The sequence below is a fragment of the Melanostigma gelatinosum genome (assembly GCF_949748355.1).
Source record: "Melanostigma gelatinosum genome assembly, chromosome: 15".
Taxonomy (NCBI): domain Eukaryota; kingdom Metazoa; phylum Chordata; class Actinopteri; order Perciformes; family Zoarcidae; genus Melanostigma; species Melanostigma gelatinosum.
The window spans coordinates 449,463-475,951 of NC_136648.1; the positions used below are offsets into that span (position 1 = coordinate 449,463).

Consider the following 26,489-nt stretch of genomic DNA (forward strand, 5'->3'; position numbering starts at 1 on the left):
TAAATTATATTCTATTCTAATACAATGGTAGGGGAAACACTGTGTGTGTGTGTGTGTATGTATATATACATAATATACATACATACATACATACATACAGGCACCCTGTCTAGACCAGGACTGTTACATGTTCTTAGTTTAGTTTATTTATTTTGCCTGATTTAAAGAATAAAATAAACAAAAATAACCGATAAATAATATCACAGAGCGTCCCTCTGTATAATATTAAAACAATATTACAGAGAACATAAGCTTAAGTCTAACTGGTCGTGTATGATGACGTCACTAAAGGCTTTAATCACGTTATCATTAACTAGCTTCAGCTCCGGTAGTGAGCTTTATTCTGAAAAGCGGAAACGAAAGTAGTGGTTTCCTGCTGCTGGTGTTGTTGTTATCGTTACGTCAGTGAAATATATTTACGTCAGTCAGCAGCTCGCGGGTTTCACTCCCTGACCGTCCAGAGACATGGCTGCACGAGACCGAGTCGTTCACCTGCTGAGGCAGCTCGAGCGCGCGGCGTAAGTACCTGAATGCACGTGCACTAAAACCTAACTAATGTTACCTGAAAGTCGGATAAAAAACAAAGTGCGGTTACGTAACCGGCTGCACGAGCTCCCGTGAGTTCTCCAGACTCGTTCACTAATCCTCCGGTTCGGTTTGTTTCTACTTTTAAATGTTTCATAAAGACGTCATGAGTGTTTATATCAACACGAGACTGAGTCATGGTTACATTCAGTCTTTAGACTACATGTGGTCCGGACCACGTTAGACCCGTTTCTTTATTTTAACCCTTGAAGGTCTAGAAGGGCTCCTTAGACCTGTTTAACTTAAACCTGGTTTACATTAGCCCAGAGACACCGAGGAGTCTCTTAGACCAGGTCTCACAACTCATATGTGGTCCAGTCAGACCTGGTCTAGACTCTAGAGGAACCCTAGACCTGGTTCAGTGAAACCTTTTATTTATTTATTTATTTATCTTCACTAAAGGTCGATTACTCAACAAAAGTCACCTCCTCGTGTCCTTTCCTAACCACTTGTCCTTGACCCCTACATGGACGACTGACGGGGGGGGGGGGGTCAAAGAGTGGTTGTCGTGGTAACCTGACAATGATTTGTGGCTGAAGGAGACTAGCTGGGAGACCAGGTCTTAGTCCACTTGAACCACTATAGTGGACCAGGTCTTAGTTAGTTTGTTTTAGAATCATCTGAATATGTATTTTCATAATCTGGTGAATGTCATCATGTAGAACAAGTTGTTTAAACGTTGGTGTTTCAGCTGCAGATGTCCGGCTCACTCCAACACCTTCCACCAAGGTAACGTCTCATCATCACACACTGTCATTGATTTACTGCTCAGGACTTTGATCACCACAGAGGATCAAGATCAGGTGACGTCACCAGGTGTGTTTGTCCTGCAGGTGTCGGCGCAGCGACCTGCACTGTACGGAAGACCGACTACGCCTTTGAGGTGACGAACAGACTGTTTATAAAAACATTCATGAAGTAATAAAGATTAGAGTCACACGTTGTGATGTCACAGACATGTTTAATGACACGTGTATAATGAGACATTTAAACCTGCTGATCCTTATTAAAGACTGTTTGTTGACAGATGGCGAGTTCAAACATCCGATATGGAGGAGGAGTCAGCAGAGAGATCGGCATGGTAACCACACATCGTCATCGTCAATGAGTGTTTTTATCAGTGAAATGTTTGGAATAGAAGCGGACATCCCATAATAACCTGACAGACATGATGAAGATGAGTTTCAGGTCGATGACGATGATCAGTCTGTTTCTGTTTCCGAGTCGTTTGATTGGATGATGTCATCAGCATCAAAGGAGCGATATGATTGGTTGTTGTCGTCCACGTATGAATTCCAGCTGCTGTTGTGTTTTTGATCCTCGTGTATAGATTCATCATCAGAGACCGGACTGTGGAGCTCCATGTGTTCGTGGTTCTTGTTGATGGTTCCTCATTTCTACACAATCACTTTTATTAAAATCATTCAAATGTAAAGAGACATAAAGATCTGACTATTATACAACAATCGCCACAAATAGAAACGTCCGTTTAGTTCTTTTATTTCTGATTGTTTTGTTTGTTCTATAGAGAGAGTTCAGTCAATGTTTAATGTGACCGTGTTCTCCTGGTTCTCATCTCAGGACCTGCAGAACCTCGGAGCTCGGAACGTCTGTGTGATGACTGACAAGAACTTGTCCCGGCTCCCGCCGATGAAGACCGTCCTGGAGTCTCTGGTCTCCAACGGGGTCCAGTACAAAGTCTACGACGGGGTCCGGGTGGAGCCCACTGACACCAGGTGAGCTGCTCTCTGATTGGCTGTCGGGTGAACAGGCATACCTGCAAAACTTGTCGCTTTTCATCGAAATTCGCCGTTTTGAATCAAAATATATCATCCACGTGAATCGTGTAGATCCGTAGAGTTTTTTTTTATTTATTCCGTGGGGGTCAACTGGCCAGCCGGCGTTTCTCAGACTGCAGTGAGACGAGGAGCAAAGGTGATGTGGTGATCTTCTCAACAGAACATCTTTGACGTGTGGAGTCTCGGCCAATCAGCGTTCAGATGTGTACAGCGTCTTCATTTCCCTCCGTTACAGTTTGAGTTCCGTTATGTTCCGTTACCGTTCAGACTTGCTGGGTTAAGTTAACGTCCGCTGCATGCGGAACTTTATCGACCGTCAACGTTCGTCATTGTCACGATTTAGAAGGAAAAAACGTAACGTGATGAAACACGCCCCCCCCCCCCCCCCCCCACCCCGTGTTCCGGTTCAGTTCACGCGGTCACTGGTTAACGTTAAACCGGAACACCGGCGCATCTGCTGGCAGGTTGTTTGTTTAACTCAAAGTAGAATGAGATGATTTCATGGTCAGAATAACTTTCATGACCACGAAACATGAGGCCCAGATACTGAAGAGATGATGAGGTCACAGAGCTTCAGGGAGAGGAGGCTGTCTGTAGCGCAGCTCAATGCAGGATGAGATGTGAGTGGAGCTGGGCCTGGATAAAGGTGGAGCTGGGCCTGGATAAAGGTGGAGCTGGGCCTGGATAAAGGTGGAGCTGGGCCTGGATAAAGGAGGAGCTGGGCCTGGATAAAGGTGGAGCTGGGCCTGGATAAAGGAGGAGCTGGGCCTGGATAAAGGTGGAGCTGGGCCTGGATAAAGGAGGAGCTGGGCCTGGATAAAGGTGGAGCTGGGCCTGGATAAAGGAGGAGATGGGCCTTGGATAAAGGTGGAGCAAGGTGGAGGTGAGCCTGGATAAAGGTGGAGCTGGGCCTGGATAAAGGAGGAGCTGGGCCTGGATAAAGGTGGAGCTGGGCCTGGATAAAGGAGGAGATGGGCCTTGGATAAAGGTGGAGCAAGGTGGAGGTGAGCCTGGATAAAGGTGGAGCTGGGCCTGGATAAAGGTGGAGCTGGTCCTGGATAAAGGAGGAGCTGGGCCTGAATAAAGGAGGAGCTGGGCCTGGATAAAGGTGGAGGTGGGCCTGGATAAAGGTGGAGGTGGGCCTGGATAAAGGTGGAGGTGGGCCTGGACAAAGGAGGAGCTGGGCCTGGATAAAGGTTGAGGTGGGCCTGGATAAAGGTGGAGCTGGGCCTGAATAAAGGAGGAGCTGGGCCTGGATAAAGGTGGAGGTGGGCCTGAATAAAGGAGGAGCTGGGCCTGGATAAAGGTGGAGCTGGGCCTTTGATAAAGGTGGAGCTGGGCCTTTGATAAAGGTGGAGCTGGGCCTGGATAAAGGTGGAGGTCTAAACAGACGTGAGTACAGCTTCCTGCTGTCAGTGTGTTAAACACATTGATATTCAGGGGATGCTACAGATGAAGTCCAGCAACAAGGGCTCACGTGTCCTCATCTCACTGTGATGACCACAGCCAGTGGACCAACAGGCCCACGCTGCTCTCTGAACCCTGAAGTAATGAGGGTTAAGGTTCCTGTACCTTCATGTCAGCAGGTTGTAATGCAGAGGTGTGTGTAGATCAGATATTATTTTACTCTTGATAAGTTACTTTAGCCAGAGTAGATGATCGTTTTCATTTCAATAGTTTAACCCCCCCCCCCCCCCCCCTGGTTCTCAGGGTTCAGACCTGGTTTCATATCAGACTTATGGAGCTACATTTAGATCTTTGTCCTGGAAACATTTGAAATGTTTTTCTTCTGTTGAAGTCAATGAGACGTTTAATTTAAAGTGAGATCGTCAGCAGACTGGCCTCTGATTGGTCAACAGCTTTATCTTCTGTTGTCCATTTCTTAATTTTCAACTTATTTGTGATCAGATGAACCTCCAAAAAAATAGACTAAGACATAAAATAGTGCTGAAGTTGAAATCTAACATGTTGACATAAATAACAGGAGGTGTAAAATGTAAACAGGAATGTAGTAAATGTGTAATAAGTAATAAATATATATTATGAGTTGTGAACTCAGTGAAGTTACAGAAATATCTTAACGATCTGAGTTATTGTGTCATCAATGAAAACAGGAGTTAAAGATAATTTCACTGAGTTTCCTTGTTTTAAAGAGTTCACATTTGTTAAATCCAGAACCAATCAGAACGTTTTAAATATAACAAAAGATATTCTGCTTTTGTTTTGAATGTTTTGTTTTAATGCTGAACATTAAGTTTATTGATTAAAATAAACAACTAAATATAATAAACAAGTGGTGAATTTACAGGTTGCAACCACAGCATTTGGTTTGACCCTTCTGGGCTTCTGTAGAAAGACAGAGGAGAAAAAACTAAACGAAAGGAAACATTTATTATTATTATTATATTCTGCTTCATGCTGTTCCTTTAAATTATTTTATTTGTGTTGCAGCTTCAAAGACGCCATCTCGTTCGCTAAGAACAACTCGTTTGACGCGTTCGTGGCGGTGGGCGGCGGCTCCGTGATTGACACCTGCAAAGCAGCCAATCTGTACGCGAGTCACCCCGACGCCGACTTCCTGGACTTTGTGAACGCTCCGATCGGTAAAGGGAAGCCGGTCACCGGAGCTCTGAAGCCGCTGATCGCAGGTAAGAACTCATAACAACTAACTCTTCATGAACTCGTCGTGTTTAGGAATAAATCATCAGATTAAGACAGATAGACAGATATAAACTTTATTCATCCCCAGGGGGGAATTCGTTTGTAGCAGCAGCAATTTAAAGAGTAAAATATAACATATAGAATGCACAATATATACAGTACAATAAAATAACAGAGCAGATATTGAATTGAAGGAATAGATTAATAAAAAAAAAAGAAATAATGATAATATCTATAGTTAAGTTATTTTAATACATTGTTAGGTTTAATTTGGATGAATTCAAATGTTTTGTATTCATTTTATCTTTGCAAACAAACATTTTATCAAATACATTTTTAAATCAGTTATTTTATTAATTTGTATTATTTTTTGTCCATGCTGTCAAATATAAAAAATGCTGTTAATATAAATGAATTGATATAAATTCATTGATATTTTAACTATTTTCCTTCTCTTGTTCTAAATAATAATATATATTTTTTAACATTCACTGAATTAATATTAACAGAAAAAATACAAAATGGACACATTTTTGTCTTTGGTCTCTTTGGCAAACAAACAATTCAATTAATTAGATTTGTTTAATCCGTTTGATTTAATTAAGTGAAGTGTTAATTACTTTCCTTCCTTCATGAATGTGATTAAATTCTTTATTTATTGTATTATTTATTATTTCAGTTCCCACCACCGCCGGTACCGGCAGCGAGACCACCGGAGTCGCCATCTTCGACTTTGAGCCCCTGAAAGCCAAAACAGGTAAAAGAGATTTCTGACACCTGTTGAAGTGGAACGTTGTGACATCACACGTACACTGAGCTGTGATTGGTTGTCTGTGTTCAGGTATCGCCAGCAGAGCCCTCAGACCCACGCTGGGCATCGTGGACCCGACGCACACTCTGAGCATGCCCGAGAGGGTCGCCGCCAACAGCGGCTTCGACGTGCTCTGGTGGGTCAACGACGACGAGAGAGATGCTAAGGCTAACGCTAAGACCGCACGAGACGGAGACCTGTGCATCACGTTGTCGGCTAACCGCTAACATGTTGCCAGCTAATCGCTAACATGTTGCCGGCTAACCGCTAAAATGTTGCCGGGCTGATGTGTTGCTAAGCTAACATTAGCCATCCTGAATAGCATTAAATGAACTCGACTGCAGTGAGATGTACGTGAGTGATGCATGCTGGGTACAGGGTGGTATTTAATACTCTTTTATAATAATATCTTTAAGGAGCACATCTGGGTCCCACACTCGAACATGAAAACATTGCTCGCTAGCGCCCCCTAGAATTTAGCCCCCTCATCCAGTATGTCCAATTAACTTGCATGCCACCAAATGAGGTCTACAAAAAAGCCTCTTGAACCCTAAGCTCCGCCTGCCAACATTTTCCGCCATTTTGAATTTTGTGAAAAACCCATTTTTGCATCCTCCTCCTACGCGCTGAGTCCGATTGCTACTAAATTAGCTGTGGATCAGTATTGGATCTACACAATAACATTTTATCAATAGATGTTTGATATCTCATTACGTTTGGAAGATATGGACCAATGAACTTCATAAGGCGTGGCTTTGTTTTTCAATACTCATAACTTCAAAACCATTTAGCCTATAATCGTGAAATTTGTCTCATATGTGCACATCGTATATTGTTACGTAGCCTACAATTTTTATTCCATTCAACCACTCGGGAGCGATACAGCAGTGAAGCCATTTTTGGCTTTTTGTCAATTTTCATAGTTTTCAGACGGTGTACTTTAACAAACTCCTCCCACAGAATTCATGCGATCAACTTCAAATTTGGTCAAGATGATCTAAAGACATTAATGATGAAAAGTTACTAAAATTCTCTATTCAGGAGGGAGATGTAAACAGGCTTTTTAAAAAACAGAACCCCCGCAAAGCAGCCGGCCCAGACTTGGTCTCCCCCTCCACCCTGAAGCATTGTGCTGATCAGCCGTCTCCGGTGTTTACAGACATCTTCAACACCTCACTGGAGACATGCCACGTACCAGCCTGCTTCAAGGTCTCCACCATCATCCCTGTCCCTAAAAAACAAGGATCACAGGACTCGATGACCACAGGCCCGTCGCCCTGACCTCTGTGGTCATGAAGTCTTTTGAGCGCCTTGTCCTGTCCCACCTAAAAACCCTCACCGATCCACTCCTGGACCCCCTGCAGTTCGCCTACAGAGCCAACAGGTCTGTAGATGACGCAGTCAACATGGCCCATCACTTCATCCTCCAGCATCTGGACTCTCCAGGAACCTACACCAGGATCCTGTTTGTGGACTTCAGCTCTGTTTTCAACACCATCATCCCGTCTCTGCTGCATGATAAGCTCTCTCAGCTGCAGGTGCCCGACTCCACCTGCAAGTGGATCACAGACTTCCTGTCCGACAGGAAGCAGCACGTGAAGCTAGGAAAACACGTCTCATCCTCCAGGACCATCAGCACCGGTTCCCCCCAAGGCTGCGTTCTTTCCCCTCTGCTCTTCTCCCTGTACACCAACAGCTGCACCTCCAGTCACCAGTCCGTCAAGCTCCTGAAGTTCACGGATGACACCACCCTCATTGGACTCATCTCTGGTGGGGATGAGTCCGCCTACAGGTGGGAGACTGACCATCTGGTGACCTGGTGCGGTCTGAACAACCTGGAGCTCAACGCTCTAAAGACAGTGGAGACCCTGACCCTGAGCCACCGCCAAGGACCGACTGCAGCGCATCATCCGCTCTGCTGAGAGGTGATCGGCTGCAATCTGCCGTCCCTCCAGGACTTGTTTGCTTCAAGGACCCTGAAGCGAGCACGAAGGATTGTAGCCGACCCCTCCCACCCTGGACATGATCTATTTGTGCCCCTTCCATCTGGCAGGAGGCTGCGGTCCATCAGAACCAAGACCTCACGCCACACAAACAGTTTCTTCCCGTCGGCATTCGGGCTCATGAACAGAGCCCGGGTCCCCCACTGACTCTGTCCTCCCCAGGACATTTCCTTCTGGTCTCTTTCCTTCTGGTCTCTCCCTGCACATCCCCGTCTCTCTATTTAAACACACTCGTCACTTTTAACATTCATACACTTCACTTGGTTTACGGTCCTGTTATCTGTTTTTCTGTGCACTTTATTCCGTATCCTACATTACATATCTTATTGTACATTTCAAATATGTTTCTATTTCCTGCACTGTGCTGACTGTTATTTGATAGTTTATGTTATTTTGATAGTTAAATGTTGTTGTTTATTGTTGAATGTTATGCATCTTCCGCCACGACAAATTCCTTGCAGGTGAAAACTTGCTTGGCAATAAACGATTCTGATTCTGATTCTGAGACAAACTGAATCTGATTTACATGATATTTACATGATGTGGTCTATACTTGATGTAGAGCAACATAATGGAGGTTTGTACGTGTTCTCTAGCGCCACATAGTGGATACAGGAACTGGTGGAATATTTGCACGACATCATTTCCAGCTTCACACAGTCCACGCTGGAAAAAATCAAATAAAAACATAATACATGTCTTTGTTTTCACAGAGGATTAAAGGTAAAGATATTCATCAAATCAATCTTAATCTCTCAACATTTCACTTCATTCACTTTATTTTTGGGTTTTATTAGACTTTCTATTTCATTCATTTTTTTCTTTTTGTTAGTTAATTAAATGTTAACGGTGCCTGATCATGAATCTACAGTAGACGGTGAGATATGATATATGAAGTGACATCATGTGACCTGGAGGCACATAATAATCTGGGTTCTACTTCCTCAGTCACGCTCTGGAGTCCTACACCGCCCTGCCGTACCACCAGAGGAGCCCCTGCCCCCCCAACCCCATCAACCGGCCCGCCTATCAGGGCAGTAACCCCATCAGTGACGTCTGGTCCCGCCACGCCCTCCATGTGGTCGCCAAGTACATGAAGCGGTAAATAAAGTTTAACTGGCAAACTACAGAGGACCTGGACCTGGTCCCTGAGGAACTACACCCAGTGGTGTACAGTAACGAAGTAGAAATACTTCGTTACTGTACTTAAGTCGTTTTTTTGGGTATCTGTACTTTACTTTACTATTTATATTTCTGTTGACTTTTACTTTTACTTCACTACATTTTGCAAAGAAAACCGGTACTTTTACTCCGATACATTTCCCCTGAAACCTTCGTTACTCGCTACAAAATCAAATCTATCTTCAGAAACAAAATGAATCCTGAGAGCAGCGTCGGGGACTGTGGTGGAACACAGACTGCAAGCAGGTTTGGTGAATCAGTGGTCCTAACAGCAAGTTAAATCATTGGTTAATCACGTTAATGCACAATTGCAAACAAGTGCTCTCAAAGCCGCGGTGTTGTGATTCCCAGTGATGCCAGGATGCTACATGCTATAGCTAGCGGGCGACTACATGAGCAGAGTTCCACTCAGGACGGTGGGATGAGGAGGTGGATGGTCAGACTAACACTGTGTTTCCTCCAGGAGGCCGCAGTTTGTGCCGTGTGTGAAACGAGAAGCCAATGTTGATTTATTTGTGACGTGACTTCCGTACTTAAGCAACGCCACTTCCGTCGATATTTTAACGCAAACCACGATCTTTTCCTAAACCTAACGAAGTAGTTTCATCGCCTAAACCTGAGTTGTTTCCTGTGAAGATGGAAGTTTATTTTGAAAAGACAGTCTGCATGTAACAAGCCAAAACAGACTCATGTTGCTGGACTTTTGCAGGAAAAACGCACGAAAAATGAGGAGTAACTTTTCATAAGATATCAATAAAACGGGGATGAATTTATATCATTGTATAAAGAGAGTGACATGAGAAGATAAAAAATTTTTTTAACTGAAAGACAAGAGACGATACATATACATAACAAGAGGATGATAAGAACAGTGGGATCAAAGCCAGCAAACATCCTGTAGTCAGCCTGTCTCATGTTTATGGTTTTGTATTAGAGATGTGATGTCCCTTCAGGGTTGCCGTAGAGAAAAGGCTTCCGCTGCTCTCCCTGGAGACGACTGGACATCGCTGGTAAAGTCACAGACACTCACATGTTAGTGCAGCTACACGCTGACATTCACCGTAAACACATTCAAACGCACAGATCGGGAGCGAAGGACTTTCAAAGTTAGCGGAAACATTAACGTGAGACAACATCCGGTTTTCAGAATAAGATGCCAACAAAGTATGAATTATATTCACATTAAGTATGAAACATGCTGCCTGCATCTCGTGAACCAAATGTTATTGCGCTTTTGTTCATAGAGCAGTACTTTAAAATAAAAGTGCACTATACACTACTTTATAATTCATTGTTGAACTTTGCCATAACAAAATATCCATGCGATTAATCGCGATTAAATATTTTAATCGTTGCCCAGCACGAATTCTATTACAATGTAACTTCTTTACATTGTAATAGAATGTACATTCTATTACAATGTAAAGAAGTTACATTGTAATAGAATTGTCTTCTGAAGATGAACAGGACATGTTTCAGTTTCCAGTAATGACTGTGTTGCTGCTTTAGTATTGATCATGTTTTGATGTTTGAGTCATGTTGTGGATGATCAGATGGAGTTATGATGGGAGCAGTCGCCCAATTGCAGATTCAGCTTCAGCAAAACCTTTGTGTTCAAATCAGCCCACAGGAGTTTACAAGGCAGGCGTCCTTTCTCTAAACACTGACCTGATGCATCAAGTGGATATGTTTTGCTGAACATAATATTATGCATTGGTCCTCTACATCCTCTAGTCTAATGAGCAGACTTATAAACGCACTGTTACAACTCCTTCATAGTGTCATATTGCTTTACGGAGAATTATGATGATAAGTTCATAGTAGATGCAAAAGTATACTTATGTACAATATATTATGTTGAACATTGTTGCTCCTGGATGGATCACAGCAACCCAATCATGTTCAACACAGCTCCATGTCCTTGGTCATGATGCCACAGCGCTTAAAAGAATAAACTTCATCATTCTCATTATTCTGACCCTTTGCTTTTTTATTAACAGCATTTACTTGTACTTTTAATACTTAAGTACATTTAATATCAGAAAATTACTTTTGATACTTAAGTACAATAAATATCAGAGACTTTAAGACTTTTACTCAAGTAGTATTCTAATAGGTGAGGTTTACTGGAGTCGTTTTCCAGTAAGGTATCTTTACTTTGACTCAAGTCTGGCTTTTGAGTACTTTAAACACCACTGAGTACACCTCAGATCCAGACCTGCTGGAGGATCTCTAAAGGTTTTATTTAGTGTTTTTACTGCAGCGGGTAGTTGATCCTCATCGATGTTCGATCTGAGAAACACAAGAAATTAAGAAACTGAGATTAATACAAAATATTTATTTTATGAAATAAATAATGCAATAAACAATTCTGATTCTGGTTGGTTGGTTGACTAATTGGTTGACTGTTTGGTAACTTGATTTGTTGACCAGTTGGTTGATTTGTTGATTTGTTGACTGGTTGGTTGGTTGGTTGATTTGTTGGTTGGTTGACTGGTTGGTTGATTTGTTGACTGGTTGGTTGGTTGGTTGATTTGTTGGTTGGTTGGTTGATTTGTTGGTTGATTTGTTGACTGGTTGGTTGGTTGGTTGGTTGATTTGTTGGTTGATTTGTTGACTGGTTGATTGATTTGTTGACTGGTTGGTTTGTTGACTGGTTGGTTGGTTGGTTGATTTGTTGGTTAGTTGACCGGTTGGTTGATTTGTTGACCGGTTGGTTGACTGGTTGGTTGATTTGTTGACTGGTTGGTTGGTTGATTTGTTGGTTGGTTGACTGGTTGGTTGATTTGTTGACCGGTTGGTTGGTTGGTTGACTGGTTGCTTGATTTGTTGGTTGGTTGATTTGTTGACTGGTTGGTTGGTTGGTTGATTTGTTGACTGGTTGGTTGGTTGATTTGTTGGTTGGTTGATTTGTTGACTGGTTGGTTGGTTGATTTGTTGGTTGGTTGACTGTTTGGTAACTTGATTTATTGACCGGTTGGTTGGTTGGTTGACTGGTTGGTTGATTTGTTGACCAGTTGGTTGGTTGGTTTGTTGGTTGGTTGATTTGTTGACCGGTTGGTTGGTTGTTTACAGAGCGGTGCGGGACCCCGAGGATCTGGAGGCTCGGTCCAGTATGCACCTGGCCTCCGTGTTCGCCGGCATCGGCTTTGGAAACGCAGGAGTTCACCTGTGGTGAGAAACCTTTGATGTTATTCAGATATAATATAATATTTAAGTTCATTATAAACCCCAAAATGTGGAATGAGCTCCAAAATTTGCATGTTATTTTAAACATTTTTAAGTGGTAAAGTCTTTAATTTGTTTAGACAATCATTCATAACACTGTTGATGTGTCGGTATATTAAGGTATAATGTCTAAATCTAAACCATTGATCTTTCTATTGATTAACCGTGAAGATGAAACGTTTTCTCTCTTCAGTCACGGGATGTCGTATCCGATCGCCGGTAACGTGAAGACTCATTCAGCGAAGGGTTACAGCGTGGATCACCCTCTGGTGGTGAGTCATGGAACTACACATAAATATACAGTGTGTATATATATACTGTATGTGTATAAATATATACATTAATATGACACTTAAACAGCTGACGTGTTGTTTTGGTTTCAAAATATTCAGCTGTTATGATTTCTGTGTGTGTGTCCCCCCTCAGCCTCACGGTCTCTCAGTCGTCCTCACGTCTCCGGCCGTCTTCAACTTCACAGCCCCGATGTGTCCAGAGCGCCACCTGGAGGCTGCAGAGATCCTCGGTACCTGTAGACCTCTTCACCTGTAGACCTGTTCACCTGTAAACCTCTTCACCTGTAGACCTCTTCACCTGTAGACCTCTTCACCTGTAGACCTCTTCACATGTAGACCTGTTCACCTGTAGACCTGTTCACCTGTAGACCTCTTCACCTGTAGACCTCTTCACCTGTAGACCTGTTCACCTGTAAACCTCTTCACCTGTAGACCTGTTCACCTGTAGACCTCTTCACCTGTAGACCTGTAAACCTCTTCACCTGTAGACCTGTTCACCTGTAGACCTGTTCACCTGTAGACCTCTTCACCTGTAGACCTGTTCACCTGTAGACCTCTTCACCTGTAGACCTGTTCACCTGTAAACCTCTTCACCTGTAGACCTGTTCACCTGTAGACCTCTTCACCTGTAGACCTCTTCACCTGTAGACCTCTTCACCTGTAGACCTCTTCACCTGTAGACCTGTTCACCTATAGACCTGTTCACCTGTAGACCTCTTCACCTGTAGACCTCTTCACCTGTAAACCTCTTCACCTGTAGACCTGTTCACCTGTAGACCTCTTCACCTGTAGACCTCTTCACCTGTAGACCTCTTCACCTGTAGACCTCTTCACCTGTAGACCTGTGCACCTATAGACCTGTTCACCTGTAGACCTCTTCACCTGTAGACCTGTTCACCTATAGACCTCTTCACCTGTAGACCTGTTCACCTGTTCACCTGTAGACCTCTTCACCTGTAGACCTGTTCACCTGTAGACCTGTTCACCTGTAGACCTCTTCACCTGTAGACCTCTTCACCTGTAGACCTGTTCACCTGTAGACCTGTTCACCTGTAGACCTCTTCACCTGTAGACCTGTTCACCTGTAGACCTGTTCACCTGTAGACCTGTTCACCTGTAGACCTCTTCACCTGTAGACCTGTTCACCTGTAGACCTGTTCACCTGTAGACCTCTTCACCTGTAGACCTGTTCACCTGTAGACCTGTTCACCTGTAGACCTGTTCACCTGTAGACCTCTTCACCTGTAGACCTGTTCACCTGTAGACCTGTTCACCTGTAGACCTCTTCACCTGTAGACCTGTAATGTAATAAATTGATGGATCTTGTGGTTCAGGTGCAGACCTCCGTCAGGTGAAGAGAGAGGACGCGGGCGCTGTTCTGGCCGACACGCTGCGTGACTTCCTGTTTGAGCTGCAGGTGGAGGACGGACTGGGAGCTGTGGGGTACAGTACAGATGACATACCTGCACTGGTCAAAGGAACCGTCCCTCAGGTGTGTATCCTGCCCCGTGTCTAGACGAGGAAGTCTTTCACACCTAACACGGCGGTCACTCCGTCGGCTGTCCCGCCTCTGAGGATTAGTTTCCTCTCGGAGGTGTCGGAACAATACCTTCGGCCTTTATCTCACCCCGAAGATAAATCGTTATAGTTCAGTTCATACCTGCAAACTCATGAGAGGTGAAAAAGGTGACAAGCCCGAAACCTGTCCGGGGGGGGGGGGGGGGGGGTTAATTCAGTGATTAATCAGTACTTCAGCTCTCGTGGAACAGCTGGCTAGTCAGCTTCTTTTTTTTTTTTTAAATCAATGTTTTTATCATTATTATTAACCTTTATTTAGACAACATCCATTGAGACAGAGGTCTCATTTTCAAAAGTTTTTGTCATAAAAACAAAGATATCAAGAGAGAGAACCATCGCCTGTACAAATAAAGTGATTCGTTTTCATTGAACCCTGTTACTGTACAGCTTCATATTAACTTCCACTGTTACTGTACAGCTGTTAGAATTGTGGCCTATCTTTTATATGCAATGAATATGCATTCAATCCAGTGAAACTATTTAAATGAAAAACGATCATCTACTCTAATAATATCTGATCTACACACACCTCTGCATTACAACCTGCTGACATGAAGGTACAGGAACCTTAACCCTCATTACTTCAGGGTTCAGAGAGCAGCGTGGGCCTGTTGGTCCACTGGCTGTGGTCATCACAGTGAGATGAGGACACGTGAGCCCTTGTTGCTGGACTTCATCTGTAGCATCCCCTGAATATCAATGTGTTTAACACACTGACAGCAGGAAGCTGTACTCACGTCTGTTTAGACCTCCACCTTTATCCAGGCTCACCTCCACCTTTATCCAGGCCCAGCTCCTCCTTTATCCAGGCCCAGCTCCACCTTTATCCAGGCCCAGCTCCACCTTTATCCAGGCCCAGCTCCACCTTTATCCAAGGCCCAGCTCCACCTTTATCCAAGGCCCATCTCCACTTTTATCCAGGCCCATCTCCACTTTTATCCAGGCCCATCTCCACTTTTATCCAGGCCCAGCTCCACCTTTATCCAAGGCCCAGCTCCACCTTTATCCAGGCCCAGCTCCACCTTTATCCAGGCCCAGCTCCACCTTTATCCAAGGCCCAGCTCCACCTTTATCCAGGCCCAGCTCCTCATTTATCCAGGCCCAGCTCCACCTTTATCCAGGCCCAGCTCCACCTTTATCCAGGCCCAGCTCCACCTTTATCCAGGCCCAGCTCCACCTTTATCCAAGGCCCAGCTCCACCTTTATCCAAGGCCCAGCTCCACCTTTATCCAAGGCCCAGCTCCACCTTTATCCCAGGCCCAGCTCCACCTTTATCCCAGGCCCATCTCCTCATTTATCCAGGCCCAGCTCCACCTTTATCCAGGCCCAGCTCCACCTTTATCCAGGCCCAGCTCCTCCTTTATCCAAGGCCCAGCTCCACCTTTATCCAAGGCCCAGCTCCACCTTTATCCAAGGCCCAGCTCCACCTTTATCCAAGGCCCAGCTCCACCTTTATCCAAGGCCCAGCTCCACCTTTATCCAAGGCCCAGCTCCACCTTTATCCAGGCCCAGCTCCACCTTTATCCAAGGCCCAGCTCCACCTTTATCCAGACCCATCTCCACTTTTATCCAGGCCCAGCTCCTCATTTACCCAGGCCCAGCTCCTCCTTTATCCAAGGCCCAGCTCCACCTTTATCCAAGGTCCAGCTCCACCTTTATCCAAGGCCCAGCTCCACCTTTATCCCAGGCCCAGCTCCTCATTTATCCAGGCCCAGCTCCACCTTTATCCAGGCCCAGCTCCACCTTTATCCAGGCCCAGCTCCACCTTTATCCATGCCCAGCTCCTCCTTTATCCAAGGCCCAGCTCCACCTTTATCCAAGGCCCAGCTCCACCTTTATCCAAGGCCCAGCTCCACCTTTATCCAAGGCCCAGCTCCACCTTTATCCAGGCCCAGATCCACCTTTATCCAGGCCCAGCTTCACCTTTATCCAAGGCCCAGCTCCACCTTTATCCAGACCCATCTCCACCTTTATCCAGGCCCAGCTCCACCTTTATCCAAGGCCCAGCTCCACCTTTATCCAAGGCCCAGCTCCACCTTTATCCAGGCCCAGCTCCTCATTTATCCAGGCCCAGCTCCTCCTTTATACAAGGCCCAGCTCCACCTTTATCCAAGGTCTAGCTCCACCTTTATCCAAGGCCCAGCTCCACCTTTATCCCAGGCCCAGCTCCTCATTTATCCAGGCCCAGCTCCACCTTTATCCAAGGCCCAGCTCCACCTTTATCCAAGGCCCAGCTCCACCTTTATCCAAGGCCCAGCTCCACCTTTATCCAGGCCCAGCTCCACCTTTATCCAGGCCCAGCTCCTCATTTATCCAGGCCCAGCTCCACCTTTATCCAGGCCCAGCTCCACCTTTATCCAGGCCCAGCTCCACCTTTATCCAGGCCCAGCTCCACCTTTATCCAAGGCCCAGCTCCACCTTTATCCAGGCCCAGCTCCACCTTTATCCAGGCCCAGCTCCACCTTTATCCAGGCCCAGCTCCACCTTTATCCAGGCCCAGCTCCACCTTTATCCAAGGCCCAGCTCCACCTTTATCCAGGCCCAGCTCCTCCTTTATCCAGGCCCAGCTCCACCTTTATCCAGGCCCAGCTCCACCTTTATCCAGGCCCAGCTCCACCTTTATCCAAGGCCCAGCTCCACCTTTATCCAGGCCCAGCTCCACCTTTATCCAGGCCCAGCTCCACCTTTATCCAGGCCCAGCTCCACCTTTATCCAGGCCCAGCTCCACCTTTATCCAAGGCCCAGCTCCACCTTTATCCAGGCCCAGCTCCACCTTTATCCAGGCCCAGCTCCACCTTTATCCAGGCCCAGCTCCACCTTTATCCAGGCCCAGCTCCACCTTTATCCAAGGCCCAGCTCCACCTTTATCCAGGCCCAGCTCCTCCTTCATCCAGGCCCAGCTCCACCTTTATCCAGGCCCAGCTCCACCTTTATCCAGGCCCAGCTCCACCTTTATCCAGGCCCAGCTCCACCTTTATCCAGGCCCAGCTCCACCTTTATCCAGGCCCAGCTCCACCTTTATCCAGGCCCAGCTCCACCTTTATCCAGGCCCAGCTCCACCTTTATCCAAGGCCCAGCTCCACCTTTATCCCAGGCCCAGCTCCTCATTTATCCAGGCCCAGCTCCACCTTTATCCAAGGCCCAGCTCCACCTTTATCCAAGGCCCAGCTCCACCTTTATCCAAGGCCCAGCTCCACCTTTATCCAAGGCCCAGCTCCACCTTTATCCAAGGCCCAGCTCCACCTTTATCCAAGGCCCAGCTCCACCTTTATCCAGGCCCAGCTCCACCTTTATCCAGGCCCAGCTCCACCTTTATCCAAGGCCCAGCTCCACCTTTATCCAGGCCCAGCTCCTCCTTTATCCAGGCCCAGCTCCACCTTTATCCAGGCCCAGCTCCACCTTTATCCAGGCCCAGCTCCACCTTTATCCAGGCCCAGCTCCACCTTTATCCAGGCCCAGCTCCACCTTTATCCAAGGCCCAGCTCCACCTTTATCCAGGCCCAGCTCCACCTTTATCCAGGCCCAGCTCCACCTTTATCCAGGCCCAGCTCCTCCTTTATCCAGGCCCAGCTCCACCTTTATCCAGGCCCAGCTCCACCTTTATCCAGGCCCAGCTCCACCTTTATCCAGGCCCAGCTCCACCTTTATCCAGGCCCAGCTCCACTCACATCTCATCCTGCATTGAGCTGCGCTACAGACAGCCTCCTCTCCCTGAAGCTCTGTGACCTCATCATCTCTTCAGTATCTGGGCCTCATGTTTCGTGGTCATGAAAGTTATTCTGACCATGAAATCATCTCATTCTACTTTGAGTTAAACAAACAACCTGCCAGCAGATGCGCCGGTGTTCCGGTTTAACGTTAACGAGTGACCGCGTGAACTGAACCGGAACACGGGGTGGGGGGGGGGGGGGCGTGTTTCATCACGTTACGTTTTTTCCTTCTAAATCGTGACAATGACGAACGTTGACGGTCGATAAAGTTCCGCATGCAGCGGACGTTAACTTAACCCAGCAAGTCTGAACGGTAACGGAACATAACGGAACTCAAACTGTAACGGAGGGAAATGAAGACGCTGTACACATCTGAACGCTGATTGGCCGAGACTCCACACGTCAAAGATGTTCTGTTGAGAAGATCACCACATCACCTTTGCTCCTCGTCTCACTGCAGTCTGAGAAACGCCGGCTGGCCGGCCGGCATAATTATGCTTTCATACTTTTCTACAATCTTTCAACATGTCACTTCACTGACCATCACAATAATCAGACATACTTACCCTTCATCCCCTGATGATGATGTAATTTGTGCCTGAATAAATAATGAATGGATGAGTTTATGTTTAGATATGTTCTGAAGGATCATCCACACTTTGAATGTATAACGATTGATTCAGCCGTGTTGACTGTGTTCGTGTTATTGATCTGGTTTCAGGAGCGAGTGACCAAACTGTCCCCACGAGGACACACTGAGGACGACCTGAGCCGCCTGTTTGAGGCCTCCATGAAGCTCTACTGACTGATGAACACAGCTGCAGTTCCTCTGACGGCCACTCGACGGCACTTCATCGCCGACGACTCACTCATTATACATTTACATATAAATGTGAAATAAAGCTCATATTCACACGTCGGTGCCGTCTTCTGTTTGTACGGCATCCTGTAGGGTCCTCACTGGACCTGGTCAGGTGTTTTTGATACATTATTTTGGTGCTTTAAGGTTTTTTTTAATGGTATAAATTATGAAAACAAATTAATATTATCGATCAATTCGTTTTAATAATGACCTGATAAGAAGAGGTTCAACCAACCAGAGAAAACACACATTGTGCGTGCGTCGTGTTAATCCAGTCTAATCTGATCCAGGAACAGTTCTATAATCCTCATCTGACTGTGTTTAACTGGTTTAACCCTGAGATCAGAGAATGAGCTGAACACAGAGTGACCCTGAAGGCATCACAGAGCTCAGTCACACACACCTGAGCTCACCTGTGCGAGAGCAGCATGCAGCAGATCTACAGGCAGAGCGACCAACACCTCGAGGTCTACACCACCGTCTTCTCTCCTCGAGGTAACGTATCGATCGTCTGTCACCACCAAGTATTGATGAAGTGATCGGTGTTCACGTCGTTCTGTCTGTCAGTGTGCAGGTCCGGGACCGGGTCCGGGACCGGGTCTGGGACCAGACATGTGGAGGAAGAGAAGGTGAAGAGAGGTCAAAGCTTTGTGTCTCTGTTGTAAATGAGTGCGTCTCCTCAGAGAGAAACAAGCCCTTAAATGACCCTCAACTGACCCGTCGTAGAACAAACTGAAACACCTTCATCTCCACATGCATAGGACATATTCAACTAAATCATGAAGCGTGAGTCTTTATGTCGTCAATTTGTGTCTGTGGGGTTTTAACATCTGGCGGTTTGTAGTCTTGTTTTTGGTGTTTCAAGTCTCTTTGTGGTGTTTTGAGTCTTTGTGGTCGTTTTGAGTCTAACTGAGGTCTTTTGTAGTCTCTTTGTGGTTGTTTTGAGTCTCTGTGGTCGTTTTGAGTCTCTTTGTGGTTGTTTTGAGTCTCTTTGTGGTTGTTTTGAGTCTCTGTGGTCGTTTTGAGTCTCTTTGGGGTAGTTTTGAGTCTCTTTGTGGTTGTTTTGAGTCTCTTTGTGGTTGTTTTGAGTCTCTTTGTGGTCGTTTTGAGTCTTTGGGGTCGTTTTGAGTCTCTTTGGGGTCGTTTTGAGTCTCTGGGGTTGTTTTTGAGTCTCTTTGGGCTTGTTTTTGAGTCTCTTTAGGGTTGTTTTGAGTCTCTTTGTGGTCGTTTTGAGTCTCTTTGTGGTCGTTTTGAGTCTCTTTGTGGTTGTTTTGAGTCTAACTGAGGTCTTTTGTTGTCTCTTTGTGGTCGTTTTGAGTCTCTTTGTGGTTGTTTTGAGTCTAACTGAGGTCTTTTGTTGTCTCTTTGTGGTTGTTTTGAGTCTCTTTGTCAGGGGTGTCAAACTCATTTCCACTCTGGGCCACATCAGCATCACGGTCGTCCTCAAAGGGCCGGTTGTAACTGTAATGCTGCGTTCACACCGGTCGCGTTGATTTTTTGACGCACTGCACAATCGCGTCTAACGCGCCGCCGGTCGTGTTCACACCAAACGCCGCAAAATCTCGTAGCGCCGGAGAGGGGGCGTGGTTTATCGTCCTGGAAGCCGTTCACCTGGCAGCCATTTCTTTCCGCTGTCAACCGTGAAAGGAATAAGGACGTGTTTGTACGTGTTTTGTACGTGTTGTGGAAGTCCCTCAAACATCGGAATGCCAAACGCCGTCATGTCTGGTTCATAACATTGTTCAGAGGAGCTCCGTGGATTGTATCGAGCTGTATTCACTGTCTAGCAAGCCACCGGTCGCTGTTTACTACAGCTGTAGGAACACAAAATAAACTGATTTGGCTGTGATTCAACGGCAATAAACCGACAAAAAGGGACTCCGAAATGACTACATAATGATGCAGATTTGTAGGTTACTGGTCTTCTCAATGGAGCTCTGATGGATCGGTGCTAGGCTATGCTAATGTAACCTCTGTGAAGATGTCTCCTGGCTAAATGAATCTCTCGGAGCTGGTCAGGCTTGTGGTAACAGCAGGTTTATTCCACATCTGCATTTATGACAAAGGACAACATGGAAGAATGGGTCATCTTGCGGACAACTGCGCATGCTCTGTCTTCAGTAAATCCTCCGTCACGTTCAGGATTACCCATAGTTGACATTGATACAGTGATCGTATAGTGGGTTTAATTTCATTTAAATAAAATAGCCGAAATAGAACATAAATTGTCTCTCTTAAATGTATGAGAATTACAAAAGTATATATAACCAAAAATATATTTATACAGATTTCTCACACTGAACTGTTACCTTTTTCATTTTATAATAACAATTGTATAACTGAGTAAACATGTAGACAATAGAACATACTGTAACATACCTGCATTTATGACAAAGGACAACATGGAAGAATGGGTCATCTTGCGGACAACTGCGCATGCTCTGTCTAGAAAGACGGCATCAAGTTAGTATTAGCTAACGTTAGCTGTATTGGCGACCTTTTTACTGGCAATAAAACACATAAAAAACATATAGTTATCTTAATAAAAACATGGCGAATATTATCTAAGACTAATAATATTCAACAAAATAAAGCCAGCTCAACTCTTGTGTACTTTTAAAGTTAGTTAACATTATATTGTCCACGGACATTCACGGACCCGTTACCTTCAGTAAATCCTCCGTCACGTTCAGGATTACCCATAGTCCTTTGCGTCTAGATTACCTCATAGTCCTTTGGGGATATTCAGTGCAGGTACACATTTATAACAGCAGGTGGCGGACTTTTCCCATTTAGCGGGATTTAACCTGAACCTCTTCAACTATGTTACACTAACATCGTAGCAGCTCCACCAGCACTCAATAACGTCACGTAGACGTAAATACGGCGTCTATTCATTGTTTGTACCGTATGGTTTACACACACATGTATACACATAGTTTGGTCCGGTCTCTGTTGATATGAGGTATCAGAGCTCTGGGTGAACACAGACGGCTACAGGATTTATTTCCTGATTCAACAACGGCAGGAAGTCAGTGATGACAGGGGGAGCAACTCAACGCTGATAGGCTATCGCGCCACAGCGTCACACGATTATGTCGCTGAAGTTGAAAAGTTTCAACTCGCTCGTTGGCGATTTTGCGGCGTCCACCGCGTCCACCGCACTGCAATAACGCGTCCAACTCGCCGCGTCATCGCAAAATCGCGGCGCGCCAGTCTCATCGCGTCTGTGCAGAGACTTTGTATGTAATCTCGACGCGCGTCAAAAAATCAACGCGACCGGTGTGAACGCAGCATATGACTGTATCACTAACTTCTCCTAACATATTGTTAAATAACTCTCTCTGCATTTGATTATTGTTTATTCAAGTGTAAACATATTGTACATGCAGTTATATCAATGAAACATGATATTTAAACTCATTTCTGTTGTTATAACATGAATCATTTTAATTGAGGGTTCAGAAACCCACATGACTCTATCAAAGATCAAACTATTAAAGAAAATAACAGACAAATATCAAACACAAGTTGTGACATTAACTTTGTTCAAAGCTGTTTGTTCACCTCTCTGCATCACTAATGTTCCTCCCTGTCGTCGTCCTGTGCATGCAGCTACATCCAAGAGCTGCTCACTGAGAGTCAGGTCTGATGAACATGATAGATGATGTATCCGTGTTGTCTGTGCTTCATCATCAGTTCATTACAAACACAAGTACCTGCTCGTCTCTCAGCTGCTGTGTTGTTAGATTGCTGCTAGTTCATCAACTCGGTCTGCGATGGTGTTTCTTCACAAACTGACAATTTGATGTTTTTCTTTGTGGTTGTTTTGAGTCTAACTGAGGTCTTTTGTAGTCTCTTTGTGGTCGTTTTGAGTCTCTTTGTGGTCGTTTTGAGTCTCTTTGGGGTTGTTTTGAGTCTCTTTGGGGTTGTTTTGAGTCTAACTGAGGTCTTTTGTAGTCTCTTTGTGGTCATTTTGAGTCTCTTTGGGGTCGTTTTGAGTCTCTTTGTGGTCGTTTTGAGTCTCTTTGTGGTCGTTTTGAGTCTCTTTGTGGTCGTTTTGAGTCTCTTTGGGGTCGTTTTGAGTCTCTTTGTGGTCGTTTTGAGTCTCTTTGTGGTCGTTTTGAGTCTCTTTGTGGTCGTTTTGTGTATCTTTGGGGTCGTTTTGTGTCTCTTTGGGGTTGTTTTGTGTCTCTTTGTGGTCGTTTTGAGTCTCTTTGTGGTCGTTTTGAGTCTCTTTGTGGTCGTTTTGTGTCTCTTTGTGGTCGTTTTGTGTCTCTTTGTGGTCGTTTTGAGTCTCTTTGGGGTTGTTTTGAGTCTCTTTGGGATCGTTCTACGTCGGTTTTAGTCTCACTATGACCAGGAAGTGGATCACATCACTCCAGTTCGGAGGTCTTGACACTGACTTCCTTTTGAAACACTGGGTGGTTTATTCCATTATGAACATCTAGTTTTTAAGATCCATCTGATCCCAGAGAACTGTGGACAGGATGTCCATCAGTGATTGGTCAGATCAGAATGATCAGATCACTCGCTGATCAATGATCTGTAAACAGTGTGTTTGTGATAATCAGTGTGATCTCTGACCTCTGAGTATTTACAGCCTGCTGAGCTGAGCAGATATTTAAAGCAGATTAAGGATCCCAGTCCAGACCAGGTCCCAACACTGAGCTCTACCTGGTCCCTGTTGTGATGGAGGGCTGAGCTGAATTACAATGAATATCATTTAATTTACTTTTAATCACCTTTCTTAACAGGACAACTATGCATATAGTCTGTTAAACTATCAATGTGGAGCTCTGATTGTAGTTCTTGACAGTTTTCACTCAAACACAACAATAAACAGACAAGCGAGTAAATTCATCCATTTATTTACAAGAAGATAACTAGTAACTAAACACACTAAGGAGGTGGAAGGAAGTCTTTGATTGTAGCCTATACTTAATCTGTCTGGTATCAGGTCTCTGGTGTCTGTCTGGTATCAGGTCTCTGGAATCTGTCTGGTATCAGGTCTCTGGTGTCTGTCTGGTATCAGGTCTCTGGAATCTGTCTGGTATCAGGTCTCTGGTGTCTGTCTGGTATCAGGTCTCTGGAATCTGTCTGGTATCAGGTCTCTGGTGTCTGTCTGGTATCAGGTCTCTGGAGTCTGTCTGGTATCAGGTCTCTGGTCTTTGTCTGGTATCAGGTGTTGGGAACTAAAGGAGCGTGTTTGGGTTATCAGCATTTAAGAAACTGAATTCTTGACATCAATAGAATTATTGATGTATGTAACAATTATTAATGATTATTAATGACAACGGGGCACCACCCTGCGAACAGGGACCAATAACCAAACGATAAAACTAAGTCTCATAATTAGTAGTCACTCATAATGTCAATAGTCTGCGTATGACTATACATTCAGTGACAGTGAAGGTTTTAAGTTCGAGCACAGGCTACTACATACAGTCTTATCAAATACATATGCACAAGTAATCACAGACGACTGCTCCTTAAAGTATAACAGAGTTTATTAAATCAAAATAATAAATGATCAGATCAATTAATATTGCAACCAACAAACACTATCATACAATTTTATATGCCTAAACTAAAGAATGAATAAAATGGATGAGGGTGTATGTGTGTGTGTGTGTGTGTGTGTGTGTGTGTGTGTGTGTGTGTGTGTGTGTGTGTGTGTGTGTGTGTGTGTGTGTGTGTGTGTGTGTGTGTGTGTGTGTGTCTGTGGGTGAAAAGGAAGGAGAGTCTTAAAGCTACAGCTAAAGACTACAAAGATGGCGGCGTCGAGTGACGCGGGCCAAAAAGGGGAGGGGCCTTAAGATACTACAGCTAAACTACCACCAGATGGCGGAGTCGAGTGACTCGGACAAAATGGCGGTGAGACTGCTGTATGTAATCACGTGTGCCGATGCACACGTGTGTTGTGAGGCGATCGATTGAACGGGGTTTCCCCCAGGGGCAGACATAGGAGCTGTGTGTGTTCGTGTTACGGAAAACAAGAGGAATAAAAGGGCAGAGAGAGGAATCAGAGTTTCTGTGTGCGATGTCGCGTTGTAGTGAAACTGAGGATCGCCGATCGTATCTCACACAAGTTGCCGTTGTCGCTTCGCGAACTGACGACACTTATGCCCGATAGTCGCGTTTCCACACTTCACTCACAGAATCGATTCAAGGAAATAGAGCAAGAACAAAAATGAAATCAAATAATCCCAAAAGCAACAGTCAAACAGGAAACGCACAGTACGACGGGCCTGTGTGCTCCGTCGACTGTTGCGCAATCTCCCAGCACAACGAAAACAATGACTTTAACACGACAAAAACACGGGAATAATAACATATAAATGAATGACCTGAATTAAATTTACGTTAATTTAAGCTAAGCTATGCCCAGATACCATGAACCTTACTTGTCGATGCTTCGTTGCAACGTTGAAGTGTTCGTGGGGAAGTTGTCCCTTTTCCTCGTCAGGAAGGGGGGGGGGGGGCAGGGGGAGCTTGCGGGTCGGCGCTGCTTTGCAGCCGGCGTCGGGCCGTCGTGGCGTGAGCTCGCTCTGGAGCAAAACGCAGATGTGATCTATCCTCGCTGCAGAGAGGACAGTTTAACTTTGGCTAAGACGGCGTGGTCCGTCCGTCTTTCCGGTAATCGTCGGTCACGAGAGGAGCGAGGCTTCGTCGGGCTCCTCTGTGCCGGTTTGTGCACAAAAAAAGGGGGGAAAGCAAAAAGCGGATCGCGGAAGCGGATTCGTCTCGCGGGCTGAGGGCCTTAACTCAGAATAGAACACTGTCGTTTCGTCCAGCGAAATGGCTCGATGAGGGGTGAAGGCCGCAGCTTCCTCGTGGCCTCCGTCGTGCTGGAGGGGGGAGGAGAGGCCGATGTGTCTTCATGTGTCCAGGACGAAGGTCCGGGCGAAGAGAGCGTTGTGTGCTCCCTGTTCGACGGCGGTCGAAGGGAAAAAGCAATGAGGTGTGTACTGCAGGCGGTTTTGTAGAACAGTGGTTGAACCACAGGGGTCCTGGGGTCTCTTGGCTCTCGGCCAATGAGATTGCAGCGGTGCATTCAGGTGACCATGGTGTTTTTGGGGGGGGGGAAATTCACACCCTAGTGTGAAGAGGTTGCTCTCATCAAACTACAAATCAGGATGAAACCTTTGCTTGAAAAAGGGAAGGCCTGATTCTCTTTGTTCACAGCACATGTTGAAGCCATATGGTCAGACCCCAACACAGGTCTCTGGTGGTCCTGACTCTGGTCTAGCTGCTGATTGGTCAGCTGTCATGTGACATTGTCTCTGTCCTGCAGGGCGGAGATTCATCCGAGCCCCCCCCATGCTGGTGAGGAGGGGGTCGGTACCGGTTGCCATGACGACAGAAGGTGTCCCTTGTGGCTGCACGAGGTAACGACGGCAACAACACACGTCTTTGATGACATAAATAATAAATATAATAAATAAATACAATAAATATAATTAATATAATACATATAATGAATAAATATATCATTTGTTACCCATAGTGGTCTCAGTACTCCGAGGCTGCTGAGGAAGAACAGCGTCCGTCGGCCTCTTGGACTTGATTGGTCCTCTGTGGCTCCTCCTCCTCACGGTTCCCCCAGCCTCCTGCACCGCGTCCTGTCCAAGTCCAGGAGGAAGAGCTGCCCCCACCTCCCCCCCGCTCCTCTGGAGACCGGCTCCATCAACACCGCCTTCCAGCCGGACTAGGATGAAAAACAGATCCACGAGTCACAGCTCTCAGGAAATAAGAGACAATGTGTTGTGTTTTT

The 26,489-nt window shown here is 45.6% G+C and overlaps 1 protein-coding gene across 3 annotated transcripts; it reads left to right on the plus strand.

Annotated features, from left to right (window-relative positions):
* The first annotated feature begins 413 nt into the window (after nt 1-413).
* Nucleotides 414-26,464, plus strand: adhfe1 (alcohol dehydrogenase iron containing 1). Of its 3 annotated transcripts, none has more exons than XM_079285556.1 (17): nt 414-518; nt 1,277-1,314; nt 1,419-1,468; nt 1,613-1,666; nt 2,167-2,321; nt 4,836-5,032; nt 5,725-5,802; nt 5,887-5,992; nt 8,808-8,960; nt 12,117-12,215; nt 12,463-12,541; nt 12,696-12,792; nt 13,897-14,054; nt 18,572-19,207; nt 19,280-19,341; nt 26,010-26,103; nt 26,223-26,464. In XM_079285556.1, the coding sequence occupies exons 1-14, from the start codon at nt 466-468 to the stop codon at nt 18,653-18,655; spliced, it is 1,401 nt and encodes a 466-aa protein (XP_079141682.1). In that variant the 5' UTR covers nt 414-465; the 3' UTR covers nt 18,656-19,207; nt 19,280-19,341; nt 26,010-26,103; nt 26,223-26,464. The 3 variants fall into 3 exon arrangements, with proteins under 3 accessions (XP_079141682.1, XP_079141683.1, XP_079141681.1); XM_079285557.1 differs by having other exon boundaries at nt 19,287-19,341; XM_079285555.1 differs by having other exon boundaries at nt 18,572-19,341.
* The last annotated feature ends 25 nt before the right edge of the window (nt 26,465-26,489 follow it).